Raw genomic sequence first — 16539 nt, forward strand, 5'->3', positions numbered from 1 at the left:
TTGGTTGTGGTGCGTGGGCTTCTCATTGCGGTGGCTTCTCTTGTTGCGGAGCATGGGCTCTAGGTGCACGTGCTTCAGTAGTTGTGGCACGTGGGCTCAGTAGTTGGCATGTGGGCCCTAGAGCACAGGCTCAGTAGTTGTGGCACATGGGCTTAGTTCCTCCACGGCATGTGGGATCTTCCCAGACCAGGGATCAAACCCATGTTCCCTGCACTGGCAGGTGGATTCTTAACCACTGTGCCACCAGGGAAGTCCCTATATGTCTTTTTTTTTTTTTTTTTTTTTTGCGGTATGCGGGCCTCTCACTGTTGTGGCCTCTCCCGTTGCAGAGCACAGGCTCCGGACGCCCAGGCTCAGCGACCACGGCTCACGGGCCCAGCCGCTCCGCGGCATGTGGGATCTTCCCGGACCGGGGCACGAACCCGTGTCCCCTGAATCGGCAGGCGGACTCTCAACCACTGCGCCACCAGGGAGGCCCCCCTATATGTCTTTATATTTGACATTTTTTACAATAAAAAGTTTTTAAAGAGGGGAGTTGAATTGACTGGACCCACTTTCTCATTTGTCAAACTGCGTGTCTAGTCTGGTAGGGCTGCTCTGACAGAATGCTGTATACAGGGTGGCTTATTATGAATGGCCGAGATTTACTGCCCATGGTTCTGGAGGCTGGAAGTCCCAGATCAGGGGCCAGCAGGGCCAGGTTCTAGTGACACCTCCTCCTGGTTCATGGCTGGCCATCCTCTCCCTGTGTCCTCATGTGGCAGAAGGGGTGAGGGAGCTCTCTGGACCCTCTTTTATAAGAACATTAATCCCATCCATGGGGGCTCCGGCCTCACAATCTAAGCACCTCCCAAAGCCCACCTTCTAGTGCTATCACCCTGGGCATTAGGGTTTCAATATGACTGTGGGGTGGACACAAACATTCAGACCACGGCAGGGGGTCGGGGGAGGGGCAGCTGAGGCCCAGTCCAGCCCCGGGGCTCTGGGAAGGAACCACCTTGCCTGGGGCTGGGGCTCGAAAGGCCCTGTGGAGTCAGGACTCTGGAAGGAAATTGCTTTTGGCTCCACCCTCATCTCGGTGACACCAGTGACCCTCAGAGCAAGACATGTGTTTGTCTCTGTGACTAAAGGGAGGGGAGCGGGTAGAAGGGCCTGCTGTGCCGGTCAAGTGAGTCCGGGACTGAGGCAGAGGTCAGGTCACAGCTCTTTGGAAACCGGCTCCTCGCAGCAGCACGGGCAGCAGGCTGACAAGGCGAGGGCCAGTCACCCTGCGTGCAGGGCGGCGCTGGACGCTTTCATCCCGGTTTACCCCTTTTAAAGCGCCAGGGTTGGGAGACCACCCCACTCCTTAACCCGCCCAACAGAGTCCGCTCCAAGTTCGCAATTAAGAGCTATGGAATCTCTGACAGCTCCGCCCCTTCTGGGGTCTGAACAGGCGCTATTGCATCTTCCTATCCCGAGGGCTATGCAAGTAGGACCCGGGTTACCCCCTCGCCCTGGCTCGGTGTTTCTCTCGCCTTCCTTACTCTGAGAAAGTCCCGTCCCTGTAGCTAAAGGATTGTGAAGTCCCTGGGGTCCTTCACGTCCTCTTCCCCCTGTCCCGGCCGCGAGACAGCCTGGCGGGTTGGCCCTGAGGGCGGGTCCGCCCTGAGGGCGGGTCCTCGCCCCAAAGGCAGCGGCTGGCGCGGCCCTGGGGGACCTGCGTGCATCCCACCCCACGGTCTCCCGAATCCTGGGGCCACACCCGCCTTTCCACAGCCGAGGCCACGCTGCCAGCGTGGTGGTGTCCCCGACTGCCCCAACCTCCGACAGGCCGACCGGCGACCCCCTATAGCTCGCGGAGCTGCTGGGCTCCGGGTCGAGGCGGCTGTCGTCCCTCCGCGGTGTCCGCAGCCCAAGGGGCGTGGACGCGGGCGGGGCCGGCAGCGGCGCTTTAAGAGGCTGCGCCCGGGTAGGCCGGCCCCCAGCGACCCGAGCGATGGATATGGCCCGGGACTGCGCCGGAGCCCTCCTCAGGCTAGTGCCCCGCGGGCCTGCGGCCCCGCCGCTCTCGGGCCCCTCGCTTCCCCGCCCCCTCTCGGCCCCCTGCGCCCCAGGCGCCCCTTGCCCCCCCGAGCTCCGCATCCCCCAGCCCCCTACGTCCCCCTGCGCCCCGGTCCTCCTGCGCCCCCTGCGCCTCTCACCGCGGCGCCCCTTGTCCTCGTGCGCCCCGCTCTCCCTGCGCTCCCCCACCCCCGCGGCCCCTGCGCCCAGGCGCCCAGCCGGAGCCCGCGCGCGATCCCTTCCCCGCCTCCGGCCGGCCGCCAGCTCCAGGTGTGGCTCCCGAGGTGCGCGGGCGTCCGCGGAACAGGTGACTGTGGTGAGTGCGGAGCGGCTGCATTTGTAGCCGCGACCGCCGCGGGTGCAGACGGGGCCCGTCCCTGGAGGCCCGGGCGCGCGCGCGGCCAGGCTTCTCGGGGTCCCGGACCGCGGTGCGAGCTGGGGCGAGACGAGGGGCGTTGGTGGGGACGCTGGGCGGCCTCCAGGCGGCCAGCTGACCCTCAGGGCCGCGCGGGCTCCGGCTCCGAGCGTGGTGGGCTAACCGGGGCGCGCCCGGGCCTGGACGCTCCCTGACTGTGCTGACCGAGCCCCCAGGTTTGTAAGGAGGAGTTTGGGGGGAAGTGGTGACGCTTTGGGGGGCGGAGAGAGGTAGAGGGGCCCCGCGGACGCCCGCCGCCTCCTCTCCCGGTCCACGCGCCCGTGATCCAGGCCCTGCATCACTTTTTTTCCATTCTTGGGTTCATCTTCACACCCAGGAAACCCAAACCAATCCTTGTCTGTAAAATCCTAAAGATTTTGGGTGGCAGTAACTTTACAGACTTGGGGGAGGAATCCTGCTTCTCTGAAGATCTCCTTGAGTTCTTTAAAATGCAGGTTTTCTGAGGTGACTGGGCTGGAGGGATGGGGTGGGTGAGAGAGAGGGGAGTGTGATCTGTACGCTTCTGAACCTGGGTCTTTAAAGGGGGATCTGTGCCAGGCCCAAGGTTAGAGAGAGCTGCCAAGATGGAAGGGGGCGCTGTCCCTGCCGCTTGGGCTTTCTCTTTAAAAACAGGAGCCCCAGGAAGGTGAGAAACAGACATTTTCATGCATCTTCACTGATGTGGTTTAGGCCTAAGGGGAAGACCCTTGGTTTCTTCCTCTACCTCCAGCTTCACTCGCCCCCCAGTCCCACTCCCAAGGGTAGCAACTGCTGACAGTTTGTAACTGCATCCTCCAAACTTTTCGTCCATGGACCTCTCCGAGGTCCTCCCAGCACTGAGCTGGCGGGCCAAGTTGTAAGGGCTGTGAGGGGGCCCTAAGCCCTGGCTGGTGTGGCCTGCAGCGGGAGGAGACGAGGCCTGAAGAAGTAAGGGCTGCCCCTGCCTTTGTACCTAACCCTACAGCACAATCCAAAACCCAAAACGTCTCTGTGTGAGGTGGAAGCGACTTGCTTCTGAAATGTTGGCAGCTGAGCACATGGGGAATGACTGATCTGCTTAGACAGCCCTGAGTGCAGGGCTCTGGAGGGAGCTAGGGACCACCTGTGGGGGACTCACCGTCATTGGGGTTCCTGCTTGAGAACTGAGCTGCTCTAATTCTTGGGACCCCACCTGCTTCTGCACATCTGTAACACTTGCTGCAAGGAAAACTTTTGTCTTCTGCCTTCTTAAAGCCGAGTCCAGGCTGCAGACCCAGCAGCTGCAGCCCAAGGTCTCCTGGCTCAGCTCTGGAACCCGGGGTGTCCACAGGGTTTGTGTTGCCACAGAGGAAGCCTGCTCTGACTTTTGTGTTCTGGCTTTGATAACATTCACACTGACCCTGAGGTTGTTACAGATCTGATCTCCTTTATACTTTGTGCAAAGTAGCTGCTTTTGTAACTATTTAGTGACCTCTTCCTTGAACAAGGAACTCTAGGTTTGAATAGCTTGCCCATTCAGTACAAAATGACCAGTCTTGTTAGTGATGCAAGCAAGGAATTGACTTTTCTACAAGTCGATCTCTCAGGTTACTGATGCTTACTCCTCCGTGGTCTAAACTCTTATTTTAATAATATTCAAAGTGTTCAAAGACTTCACGGTCATGTATTGGATATGCTTTCTAGCCAAGCATTTTGCTGGGTGGGTCAAGGCACAGCCGGGAGCTGCCCGCCATGAGGCTCCCAGTGGGGCCCACGTGTCCCATGTGTTGCTTGTCATGAGCCGGGCCCGCTGGGGAGCAGGAAGCCTCGCAGGGGCCAACACTCCTCTGCTTCCTGCCGCGGTGAGACCCCACCACCCCCGAGACTGTCCCTCAGCCACTGTCCCTGCAGCTCTCGGAGGCCCCGCCAAGCCTGATGGATGCTTTCCAAGGTCTGCCCCTTCTCTGCATTCCCATGGCTGGGGTCACACTTCCCTTCCCTGCACTGTCCTTGTCACCTGGCTTTGGGCACAGAGCTCTGTCTGAGCTTTATCTCTTCACGTGGGCCCTACTTGTCCACCTGACGGCCTGTTCCTGGGCCTGCTTTCTCCAGCGCTTTCAGAACAAACATCAGTCCAGAAGGTGGCCTAGAAAGACGCCTTCTTGGGACCTGTGGGCCAGCTTTGTTCCACTGCAGCGGGGTTCACGTCCACTGTCAGTCTGTGCCTGTTGCTTTATTTCCTACTCTACGAGTTGAGGACTTCTCACTCCCTCCGGGAAAAATACAGAGACTTCCTGTTCCTTCACTTCTGGGAGATACACACCCTCACAATTTTCCAGAATGTTCTATGAAGTCTGACTTTTCTTATCGTCTTGATTTCCCCAATCGATTTCCTTGAAGAGCCTGTTTCCTGTTGTTTTTTTTTTTTTTCCGTGTACTGAGCCATTTCCCTTCCTGTTTTGTGTGATTGCCTGCACGTTCCCAGCGATGAGAGGGTGGCCAGCATGAGGGGTTGCCAAAAGCTGGATTCTAATTCTTCTTAGTGCTCCTGTGACCACTTCGATGTCGTACAGCATTCAGGGGGAATAGCAACACATTTTCAGCCTTGGTCTAGTGGCCAGTGACATAAATGATCCCATTAAGAGGACCAGAATTGAGCTGGATTAATATGTTGCTTTGTTCTTGTACCTGGTTGTCCTGCTGTTCCTTTCGCTGGAGCATAGTAATCAGACGTGGTATATTTAGTGTACCTAAGATAGCATTTAACCCCTTTTTGCATCATCTATAAGGTAGTCTTGATTATATATAATTCAGCGCATCAAATCACTCATCCTGTTCCTTGGAAAGAATGGCTCACGCCTGCAGGGCCTTTTTAGGTGGCTCCTAAGCCTTTTCTCCAACAGTGACCCAGTTCTCTGTTGGGAAACGTACAGCGTAAGAACAGCAACAACTGGACTTCCTTCTTTATTGAGATCGGCTATCTCAGGGCAGCGAGGAGGGAAGGCCCCGGGAGTGACTGCCAGCACTTAATCTGGTCAGAAGTTAAAAGACTATGAGGGCTTTGTGGTGGGCGGAGCTAGGTCAGTGGATCACCTGGGGGCTCACAAAGGTGGCGATGAGGAGATACAGACCAGACTAACTGGGTCAGAGCTGTTCAGCCCAGGGCACGCCGTTGACCCCCCACAGGGCCCGGGTCCAGGTTCCAAGACGTGAACTTTGTCCTCCCACCCTCCCACTTCTATGGTCGGCCCTAGCCTGTCTTTTACTCGGGGACAAAGGAATGACTTCCTGCTCTGGGGGGAGGGAGGCTCTTGCTGGCAGGCCCCAGGCTCCCCGCACCAGAAGAGGGTTTCACCAGTGGGCAACCTCCCCGCCCCACCCCACCCCCAACTCTGACGATCCCTCCCTCCATGCCCTGAGCCTCCCTGGTACTCAGCTGCGATGCTCGCCTTTGGCCTGGTCAGGCAGTGTGCTGGTACCTTTCTTTTCTCCTCACCGTGAGTTCTAGTTTCCTATGATGCTATGATCAGGTTGAGAACAGAGCCAGGTCCCAGCTGTGAAGCATTGTGTGAATAATCCTCGCTGCCTTGTCCACCGGGTTGCCAGGGAGGGCTCTGAGTGTCAGCCCAGCAGAACATGGGGCCCTGGTTGTCGTGTTGTGTAATGAGGAGCCTGTGTAACTCCCTGGAACTGGGGCAGAGGTCTGGCGGCCGTGTGCCAGGCCCTCCACAGGGTTGGTTCAACCCTGGTCTCCCTCGCTGGGCCGCTCTAATTCTGGTGGGAGAGCCGTGTGGGGACCACTGGATAGGCATAGTCCCCTTGCAGCTGCCACGCTGGCCACAGGCTGGGTGGTGACCCTGGAGAGGAGCTGTGGGTGTCCTCCCAGCCCACAGCTCTTCTTCACTGGTTCTGGCCAATGTTTACTGCTTGGGACTTGAAGTTCAGAGAGATTCCTTATTAACTGGGTGACCTTGAGAAACCACTCTGAGCCTCAGTTTTCTCACCTGAGAAATGGGGTAATACTTTCCTTGTAAGGTTTTGATGAAATTAGTTATTATATTAAAAAAGCCAGCACAGGGCTTCCCTGGTGGCACAGTGGTTAAGAATCCACCTGCCAATACAGGGGACACGGGTTTGAGCCCTGGTCTGGGAAGATCCCACATGCCGTGGAGCAGCTAAGCCCATGTGCCACAACTACTGAGCCTGCGCTCTAGAGCCCGAGAGCCATAACTACCGAGCCCATGAGCCACAACTATGAAGCCCACACACCTAGAGACCATGCCCCATAACAAGAGAAGCCACCACAATGAGAAGCCCGTGCACCACAATGAAGAGGAGTCCCCGCTCACCGTAGCTAGAGAAAGCCCGTGCACAGCAACGAAGACGCAATGCAGCCAAAAATAAAAATAAATAAATAAATGTATAAAAAGCCAGCACGTTGCTGGCTATGGCAGGTGCTCGGATGCCTGCAGTCACAAGGCACAAGCCCGATGCCGGCTAAATATGTGTCACACCAAATTCTTGCTGACAATCTAGGTAAAGAGGTTGTGACACCAATTCTAGCATGTAAGGATGGGGGAGGGGCTTCCCACACAGCAACAAGCATTTCTCAGTCTCTGGCAGGGTGTCCAGGGAAGGCAGATTCTTTACCACTGGACCACCAGGGAAGTCCCTGAACTCAGTTCTGGCACCATCTACCCAGAGACGGCATCAGATTCCACAGGGTGAGGGCTCAGCCGCACAAGACTGCCCCCCGCCTGCCCCCCGCACTTCAGATGCAAGTCGCAAGTCCAGGTTGTCACCTTTGTCCATGAGGAAAGTCCAGTCTAGTTGGAGAAATAAAGCATAGATAGATAAATGACTGTGTGTGTGAGATTATATATATATATATATACACATATATATATAGATGCAGGTGTGTGTATATATAGTATATATATATGCAGGTGGCCTACACTGGCAAACAGAGCAGGTATTCCTAGAATTTTAACCTTCGTAGAGTTACTCTAGACAAACTGCTATAAGTGTCAGAAAGCAGTGATGTCCTCACTTTGTATCTTCTTCAAGGTTGTCCCCCAAAATAAAGCCCTTTGTTTCATTCTCCTGATTGTCACTGAACAAGGATTTGTCCAAATAGTCACCACCTATTTGAGCGCTGTTCAGGGTTGGGGGACAGTGCCATGACAGGTGCTAGTCCCTCGGGGTCTGAGGAGATTGAGTGTCCAACATTTATCACAGTGGCCAGCACAAAGCAGGACCTGGGACATTGCTGATTTCTGTTTATATTGTGAATAATTTCTCTACAGATACATTCCTGATATAAAAACATCCACTGTCCAGGGTGGAGCTCCTCCCTCAGTACCAGACTGGTCGCCACAGAGACTGAAAACCCCCTTCTTCCCCACCAACAAGGCGCATCTGGTTCCCTCCAGAGTTATTTAGACAACTTCTTGCATGTGGGTTTAAGAGCACTGGTGTCAAAGGTAGTTCTGCATTTCTTTGATTGTTGTGAAATCTTCACCTCTTGACTGATATGCAGGCTTTTCTTATTCCTTCTTAGCCTGTGGCATCTAGATCACCTTTCTGAGGCAGAGACCAGGTGCCTGGTCTAAATCCCAGCTCTGACCTGTGGGGCCGCTCTCTGGTCTGAGTTTCTTCACCTGTAAATTGAGAAAACTAGGTTTTTTGAGGATTGAGTTAATACATATAAAGCAAAATATGTGTATGTTAAAAAAAAAAACTACTAAAGTTACTACTTATCAGCTGTTTTTAATTTATCCTTCACTTTATTACTTTTTAGTATTTGCTAGGTAACAAAACTTTAATAATCAAGGGTTGGGGATTTTTTTCTCAGAAAATTGTCTTGATTTGGTTTTCCTACGTTGTTTTCTTTTCCTATGTTAGTTCTTTTTTTGTGGTGAATTGTTAAATTAATTCTTTGATAAATGTGGAACTCACTCCAAAGTGCCACATGACAGACATACAATCTGAAGTGGTTGGTTTTCCAGCCGCAGTGATTACAGGGTTCTGCTGTTCCTCATTTATCCTAATTTCAAAAAAATGGTTTATTGCTATAGTGAACACTATCTGGCTTTTAAGTTTCTGGCTTTGTTGTATTGTGCAGATATGTAACTATTTGTGTATGTGCCTAATTCTTTAACTCTGTTCGGTTACTACACGGCCTGGAGAAATCATTTTCTTAGATTTTTCAGCTCTAAAACCCATGTTTGCAGAATATAATTGTTATTTCTCTTTTGATGACCTTACCTTTCCTTCTCAAACAGTTACTGCAAGGGCTTTGAATGTTCTGGTAAAAATGGGTGTAACGATGATTGTATTTTTTAATTTTATGTATTTGTTCCTTGGATGTGAGGTACACAATTTTTAATCATCCCCAACCATTGGCTTCCTTTCTTTTAGGTGCAAATGTTAAGCTTGTCTTATTTCTGTGTGCTTCAAACCTCTCTTTAAAGACTCTGCTTTAAAGTAACATCAATTTGGGCTTCCCTGATGGCGCAGTGGTTGAGAGTCTGCCTGCCGATGCAGGGGACACGGGTTCGTACCCCTGTCCGGGAAGATCCCACATGCCGCGGAGCGGCTGGCCTGTGAGCCGTGGCCGCTGAGCCTGCGCGTCCGGAGCCTGTGCTCTGCAATGGGAGAGGCCACAACAGTGAGAGGCCCGCGTACCGCAAAAAAAAAAATAATAATAATAATAATAAAGTAACATCAATTTGTTTTTACTTTTCCCTCCATTTCTAGGCCCCTGACGTTTATGGGGTCGCAGACGAAGAAGGTGCTGCTCACACCCCTCATGCATCCCGCTCGCCCCTTCCGGGTCTCCAGCCATGACAGGAGCAGCCGCCAAGGGGTGACCGCCAGCAGCCTGCAGGAGCTCCTCACCAAGGTACCCCCACCAGCCCACATGGGTCCCAGGAACAAGCCAGTGCAAGACAGAGGGTCTGTGTCCTGGCCTCAGAGGGTCTGGGGGAGCCTTCTGACATTAAAGGGAATATTGCTGTGTCCCTGTCCCATAAAAGACTTAGGTACAGAGACAAAAACCTTCAAAGTAGCCATCAATTGATAACGTGGCTTTGGTTCTTTGACAGGGGGAATATAGGAGGCAGCAACTGTAGAAATCTGGTTTTGGTTATAAAGGCCAGGGACGAATTGTCCTTAATCTAAAACAGCGTCCTCGATCGCCAGATAAAGAAGAATCAGACTCATAGGAGACAAGAAATGAGAATCCAACATGCCGTCTCTGAAGCGACAGAGATGTCGGCTCTTTAAGTATCACAGATACAGGGTCTTTCTTTTTATTTGTCCAAATAAGCAGGACATTTTAGAAACTGAATATTATTCACTGTAACCCCTTATCTCACGTCGTTGAAACCTCTGAAGAAGTTAGGTCCGTTTGATTTTTTAACTTCTCTTTTCCAAGCAAAGGCTGAGTCATAGACACCAGGTAAGGTACATCTTTACCATTTAAAACCTCAAAATCGGCCAACACTTCTGGAACCATGATTTAGTTGATGCCATGGATGGGTCCAAACGGAGTCTCTCACTTCACCCCGTGACGCTGGTGTGTTCTAACCTAGACCCTGGATGCCCTGGTTATTGCCAGCGGACTGGTCACGTTGGTGTTGGAGGAGGACGGCACCGTGGTGGACACGGAGGCGTTCTTCCAGACCCTGGGGGACAACACGCACCTCATGGTCCTGGAGAAGGGACAGAAGTGGACACCGGTAAGTGTGTTGTCTGGGCAGTTTCTGGGAAGGCTTCTCACCTATGGAAGTGTGGTCCCCACTTTGGGGTTGACTGGCCCACTTTCCAAATACTTCCTTTGTGTTCACCTGATAACTGGATCTCCTACCCTCCAGGGATGCTTTCAACTATTTCTAGGAAACTTGGCATCTTTATGAACCTGGACTATGTGATTTAGAGCCAGTAATTCTGAGGGTCAGGCTTTGGCCAGTGAGGGGCTGCAGATCCGGTTAGAGTGTGTGGATATGACCTGTGACCACTCACTGTCTGTAACCTCAGGAGATGGCGAGCTGACACAACTGGTAAAATTAGGGAGGGGTGTGTAGGTGTAAACCCAGTGATTTAGGCAAGCAAAGAGGTAGAATAAAGGGTTTTATTTCTGAGAAAACTATAGGTTATATATCTTGGAAAACACTCCCACCATAAAGCGCCTAAAAATGTAAAGCAAAATATTCAGACATCTTTTTATATGCCTAACTGACCTTCAAGAAAGGGAAATCCTCAGAATCCAACATTTTATGGAAACCAGGATCCAGAGAGGGAAGCAGGCAAGGAAGCTGGCGTCTCCGCTGTGGGCAGACAGTGACCCCAGCTCTGCTGGACGCTGGCAGGACAGCTGCCCAGAACTCTCTCCTGAGCACCTGGCCTCAAGCTGCCCCCCTGAGGCTTTAGGGACTGCTGAGTCCCAAACCACGCAAGCTGGAGTGTAGTTTACAGAGACCCAGGGAGGAAGCATCAGTGGACGGAATTTATTCACTGATGCTCGTGACCCAGCTCGTCCCTCTCTCCGGCCCCCATGACCCACGTCCTCATCCCCAGAACCCAGGAACGTGTCACTTTACGTGGCAAAGGGGACTTGGCATGGGGTGATGATCCTGGATTGCCTGGTGGGGCGGTGTCATCACAGGGTCCTTGTAAGGGGGACACAGAAGGGTCAGCGAGGGCGGAAGCAGAGAGAGGAGTGACTGGAAGATGGGCCACGGGCCGAGGGATAGAGGCGCCCTGGAGCCGGGACGGCAGCCCCAGCAGGACAGCCTGCGGCTCACTCAGGACCTCCAACCCCCAGAACTGTCAGAGCATGAGTCTGTGTTGCTTTCAGCCACTCAGCTTGTGGCCATTGGTCCCAGCAGCCCCAGGAAACTAATTCAGAAGGAAAGGGTCTGTTCTGTTTGTTTTGCGAGTGAAATTCTCTTTTACTTAGTGGGGGAGTCAGTTGCCACGTGACAGGTTGAAGCCCCCGCGTGGTGGGTGCTGAGCTGGGGGTCAGGGTGGTGACAGGAGGCTGTGGACGAGAGTGGCACCGATATGGTGGTTCTCGGGGTGGGAGGAGGCTTCTTTGTCTGGTAACAGCCTGGTTGACGTGAGTCTTATACGGGGTCTTAGGCGTCTGGACCTCCTTCCTGCAGGGATCATAAGTCCTGCCCCACTTGTAGGGGTTTCTAGCTGAGGCTACTTGACTTGACTTGGCCAGAACTTCCAAGAAGTAGCCGCCAGGGGTCTCCCTTCCTCAATCCAAAGCTTTGGAGCCTGTCCCGTGGGGAGCAGGTCCTCAGAGCATCTTCAGGGGTCTCCTGGGTCCAGATGATGGAAACCATACCCCCCGTTAGGTCCCGAGTTTGGGGAGGCATCTCAATTTTGACTCAAGACCAAGGATGTTGGGGGAGTGAGATTAAAACTTTCATGTGTCAGAGAGGAGCTGTGTCAGAGGCTCAGGTGGAACTCACCCCTTGATTCTGTAATCTTAATTTTTACTAACGTTTCCTAAACGACAGACACACCCCCTCCGAGGCAGCAGGACCTCGGTGCGTTAATCGATGGGCTGCAACCATCGTGTGTCCAAGTGGGCGGGGGGGGGGGGGCGGGTGGCGGGAAGAGAAGAGGGGCTCCAGCAAGAAGGGTTTGGGTGCTTTTAGGGGAATTTATGGTTTAAATTCAAATTTAGTAGATTTTTGTCAGAGAAGTTAACACTCACAGCCTCAACTCCTCCCAACACCTAAGGTTCATGAAAGTTGTACCTGTATTTGAATCCTGGACACTGCAGGACCATGTTGCAGCAAACCCACCAGGACGTGTGCCTGGGACATATACCTGGGATGTGTACCTGGGACAGCTTTGTTCTCTCCTGTTTCTTCTCAAAGCTTCTGTGGGAAGACTGTTTATAAACCTGGGATTTATACAGGTCTCTGACCTTCTTTCCCAACCACAAGGGTCTCAGGTAGACCGAGAGTAGGTCCCACTAGTGTCCCCAAGAGGCCAACCTTCCTCCAGGTCAGGAACTAGAAATCAGGGGAGCCCACGATTTATCACATGCCACCAGCCCTGGCTTAGCCGTGGATTCTGGCACTTTCCATGGTGCCTCTCGTACGGCGGGAATAGCGTGCCCGCTGGCCGTCAGGCGGGCTGTGGCACAGTCGTCAGCAGGCGGCCGTGTGGCCCTAGGTGACCAGGGTGAGTGCATTTCCACCTCAAGTCACCGGCACAGCTGTCCACTGACCCCTGGACCCTGAAGCCGAATCATACTCATCTCCAGCCACTGAACAGAGCAGCTTGCAGGAGGGCACTTTCTTACGGGTTTGGACCTCATGGCAACGTAAGCACACTGCTGCTGAAAACATTCCTCGAATAGCTAGCGGCTTAGTTACAGATTTTAAGCTGACAGGACAGCTGAAACCAGCCTAAAACCAGAGGCACAGGATTTGTTGGTCACAGCGGGGCCAGTGCTGCAGGCTCTCTTCCTCCACGGCTCTAGGGTGGTACCTACATCCCAGCCCGCCAGCCGCCCAAGAGACAGGGGATCGCGAGAGTAACCTTCGACTTGTACAAGCTGAACCCCAAGGATGTCATCGGCTGCCTCAATGTGAAAGCCACTATGTACGAGATGTATTCGGTGTCCTACGACATCCGGTGCCCGGGGCTCAAGGCCCTGCTGAGGTAACAGACTTGGGGACCAGAGAGTCTGGACATGGTGGGCAGCCCATCCCCAGCCCCTCGAGCCCCGGCCTGACTCTCACTCGTGTTGTCATAAAAACTCTTACGCCACAGACTTACTCAGAAAACAAAACTTGAGCCAAAATACATAGTTTTCTCCAAAGACCAATAAATACGAAATGGAAAGAAAACCTAAATAACAACCTAAATAATAAATAGAAAGAAGAACCAAATTCCTTTTAAAAGCTAGAGCTGTGCATTTAAAAACCTTATTTCTCAGCAGTGACAGCTAAAACCAGAGCCAGGGAGATTCTGACCTGGTTTGTACAGATTAGCCCCCAAACCTGGATGAGGACTCGCACACGTAGTTCTGTGTTACGGAACTTGAACCTGGTGGGCAGGAGGCGCTGGCTTTGCCCGTCTCCACGCACTGCCAGGGCACCCCTACCCCACAGGCCAGGCCTGGAGAAGACAGGTCCCGATCTGTACCCCAAAACAGTTTGAACAAATTCTCTATGTGCACCAGGAACACTCCTGACACCCGGCCTGTGAGCCCTGCACCAGGGGCTCCCACCCAGCCTTGCTTCTGAGCAGCCAGCTGTGTGACCTTTAACAGGTTACTCTACTTCTCTGAGCCTCAGTTTCATCATCTTTAAAATGAGGAGTTTGCTTCCAAGTTCTCTGATCGCATAGGCCCTAAATACACCTGCTTCCAGCCCTCCGTTAATCTGTCACTGAGCCTCTAAAGAAGGGATTCGGGTTGGGGGGATGCAGGGAGAGGGTGACAGGAGCAGGAAGTCTTTGAATTTCGCCTAGGAGGTGCCACGTGACACCTGATGCCCCCTGCACAGCTCCCCGGCAGGGCCTGCCTGTTTCTCTGGGGCGCTGGTCCCCTCCTTCCGCTGTCCCAGGGTAGTGTGGGTGGGGAACGAGGCTTTCCTCATTCTGGAAATGAGCCTGGTCCTTCTGACGGGGCTGCACGCCCGGTATATGGTCATGCGGGCAGACAGTGGCTTCCTTTGGCCTCCTTTCCCACCCAGAGTCACCGAGGCCCGGTCCCAGACAACAGTTACTGTCCTGCTGCTGGAATCTGGACCGCCCCCCCCCCCCATTCCCCAGTGAGCTTCCTCTTTTTGCTGAGACAGGAAAGAACAGCTTGATTGCTTGAGTTTTCAAGTGAGACGGGAGAGTTACAACAACTTAGATAAGTGTAAAGAAAGTGAACCCACCTCAGCAAAATCTTTCCCGAGAGACGACCCAGCCTTCTTGTCACTGATTCTCACCGTCTGGTGGATCTGAGGGTGGTGCGAGCAGCGGCAGGAGGCCCCCAGATATGAGGCTTTGCCGGCCAGGCCCCGCGGGGATGCCAGAAGTGGAGGTCCCCCCACCAGTGCGGCCGAGCCCCTGGTTCCTTGTGAAGGGACGGACCTTAAAATGCGTGGAATTCCTCAGCTTTGGACTTGGTAGAGAATAAGAATTTGAGTTAGAGCTATTTTGTAGTCTGAAACAACACGAATGCCAGGTCAGCCTTGGGCTCAGGTGCCCAGGGTCGAATCGGGGTGTCCTCTCCGCCCTAAGCGAACTGGGTCACAGGGTCGCAACGGCAGGTGTGTTGAGTCCCCTCCAGCCTGGGGTTCCTTTCACCCCGACTCAACTGAGTTCAGCAACAAGCTCCACAGCCCCGGCAAGGCCGCCAGGGTTAGCAAGCGGCCAAAGGAGGACAGAGCCCGTGCTGCCTGGGCCGCCCGCTCAGCATGTTCCAGTGACTTTGTGACAGGCCACATTCGGGAGAGGCCAGGGGATGAGTGGTCCAAGGCCAGTGGCAGGGGAGCTACCAGAAACGCAGAGTCCCAGGTCCCACCCAGACCTCCAGAACCGGCGCCCGCATCTCAGCGATGGGGGGCTGTGCCCTGGGAGCTGGGACCGGAAAGTGCTGGGGTGTGGGCTGTGTGGCCCCGAGCGCATGTGGGGGTGGGAGTGGGGAACCCCTGTCCTCTGCCCCACAGGCTGGACCGCCACCCCACCCGACCGCCCCATCTCTTGCAGGAGCCTGCTGTGGTTCCTGTCTCACACCGCCCAAATGACCGGCCAGTGTCTCGTCCACACGGGCACGTACATGCTCCGAGTGCTGGCTGACACAGAGGAACGGGCGATGCCCAGCCCGCGCCCTCGCGGGGGGATCACGAGTGGATAGGGGTGCACAGTGCGGAGTCTCCGCTGGCCTCAACCCCGCAGGTCCCTCTCCAGGGACGCATTCGGAAGACGCTGTGTTCCCACCACGTGTCCCCTGCTCAGGAAAGAAAAGGGGCCTGAGGGCACTGCCAGGGGCCAGGTGGTGGAGGCCCCCCGGGTGGGGATGGGGTGGGGGGGCACGGGCAGCATGAGGCCTGCGGCTCCACAATAAACCAGTCAAGAGAGTCGCTGTGATACCACACTTCTTCCTCCTGTCTTCTTCATGTCAGAAAAGCACACCTCACAGAAGCAAAACTCAGCCAGAGATGCTCTGCTAACACGTGCAATCACTTTTAAGTGTCAGGAGACAGGAGGGTCAGATGTTACTGTGGGGTTTTATGTCGGTCCTGAATGAGCCCAGTGACCTGAAAGCCTGTGGATCTGAATTTTTGGAGGTGATCAAGCTGCACTGGCAACCTTTCCTTAAAACAAAGCTGCTCCAAACTGGGGCCTGATGCAGGGCGGCGTGGCCGAGTCAGGCGGGGCCCCAGGCCACAAGGGACGCGGGGTGAGCCCCGACCACACGGCTCGGGAGGGGTCAGTGCGGCTCCCGGGGGGAAACGGGGCGCTGCTGCTAGACTAGGAGACCCGCAGGAGCCAGGTGCCATTCGGATCTGTGGTTTTCCTCCTAAGAAACGCTGCCACAGAGGCCTGTCCCCTTCCTGGCTGACAACCCAGGACAGTGGGAGACACCACAGCTTGTCCCAGAAGCACAGAACCGCCTGCAGTCAGACCCCTGGGCCGGGACTCGTGCTCCCCCGCCCCCATCCCCATCACAGCCTGGATCCCCTCGGACCCCTGCTATGCCGACCTGACTCCCACCCATTCCCTGCTTCACACGCCCAGCAGCAGGGCTGGGAGCCCAGGACCGCAGGCAGGAGGGGCAGAAGTAAAGGAATTGCAACTGCATTCCTCAGAGCACAGCCTCTTTTTCTTGTTTTTTTTTTTTTTTTCAAATTTTATTTATTTATTTATTTATGGCCGTGTTGGTTCTTCATTTCTGTGCGAGGGCTTTCTCTAGTTGCGGCAAGCGGGGGCCACTCTTCATCGCGGTGCACCGACCTCTAACTATCGCAGCCTCTCTTGTTGCGGAGCACAGGCTCCAGACTCGCAGGCTCAGTAATTGTGGCTCACGGGGCTAGTTGCTCCGCGGCACGTGGGATCCTTCCAGACCAGGGCTCGAACCTGTGTCCCCTGCATTG

At 54.4% G+C, this 16539-nt stretch overlaps 1 protein-coding gene across 1 annotated transcript; it reads left to right on the forward strand.

The window, feature by feature from the left end:
• Positions 1–1961: 1961 nt before the first annotated feature.
• Positions 1962–15522, forward strand: CIDEA (cell death inducing DFFA like effector a). Its single transcript, XM_032603345.1, has 5 exons — positions 1962–2016; positions 9176–9320; positions 10012–10158; positions 12927–13108; positions 15152–15522. The coding sequence occupies exons 1-5, from the start codon at positions 1979–1981 to the stop codon at positions 15297–15299; spliced, it is 660 nt and encodes a 219-aa protein (XP_032459236.1). The 5' UTR covers positions 1962–1978; the 3' UTR covers positions 15300–15522.
• Positions 15523–16539: the final 1017 nt, after the last annotated feature.

This window comes from Phocoena sinus, chromosome 14 (genome assembly GCF_008692025.1).
Source record: "Phocoena sinus isolate mPhoSin1 chromosome 14, mPhoSin1.pri, whole genome shotgun sequence".
Classification (NCBI taxonomy): domain Eukaryota; kingdom Metazoa; phylum Chordata; class Mammalia; order Artiodactyla; family Phocoenidae; genus Phocoena; species Phocoena sinus.

Bases quoted from the DNA above. Each gene is read 5' to 3' on its own strand.
- CIDEA (XM_032603345.1), top strand. From the start codon at position 1,979: ATGGATATGGCCCGGGACTGCGCCGGAGCCCTCCTCAG. The intron at 10,159-12,926 runs GTAAGTGTGTTG...CCACGGCTCTAG, and splicing joins AGGGACAGAAGTGGACACCG to GGTGGTACCTACATCCCAGC. The intron at 13,109-15,151 runs GTAACAGACTTG...CATCTCTTGCAG, and splicing joins GGGCTCAAGGCCCTGCTGAG to GAGCCTGCTGTGGTTCCTGT.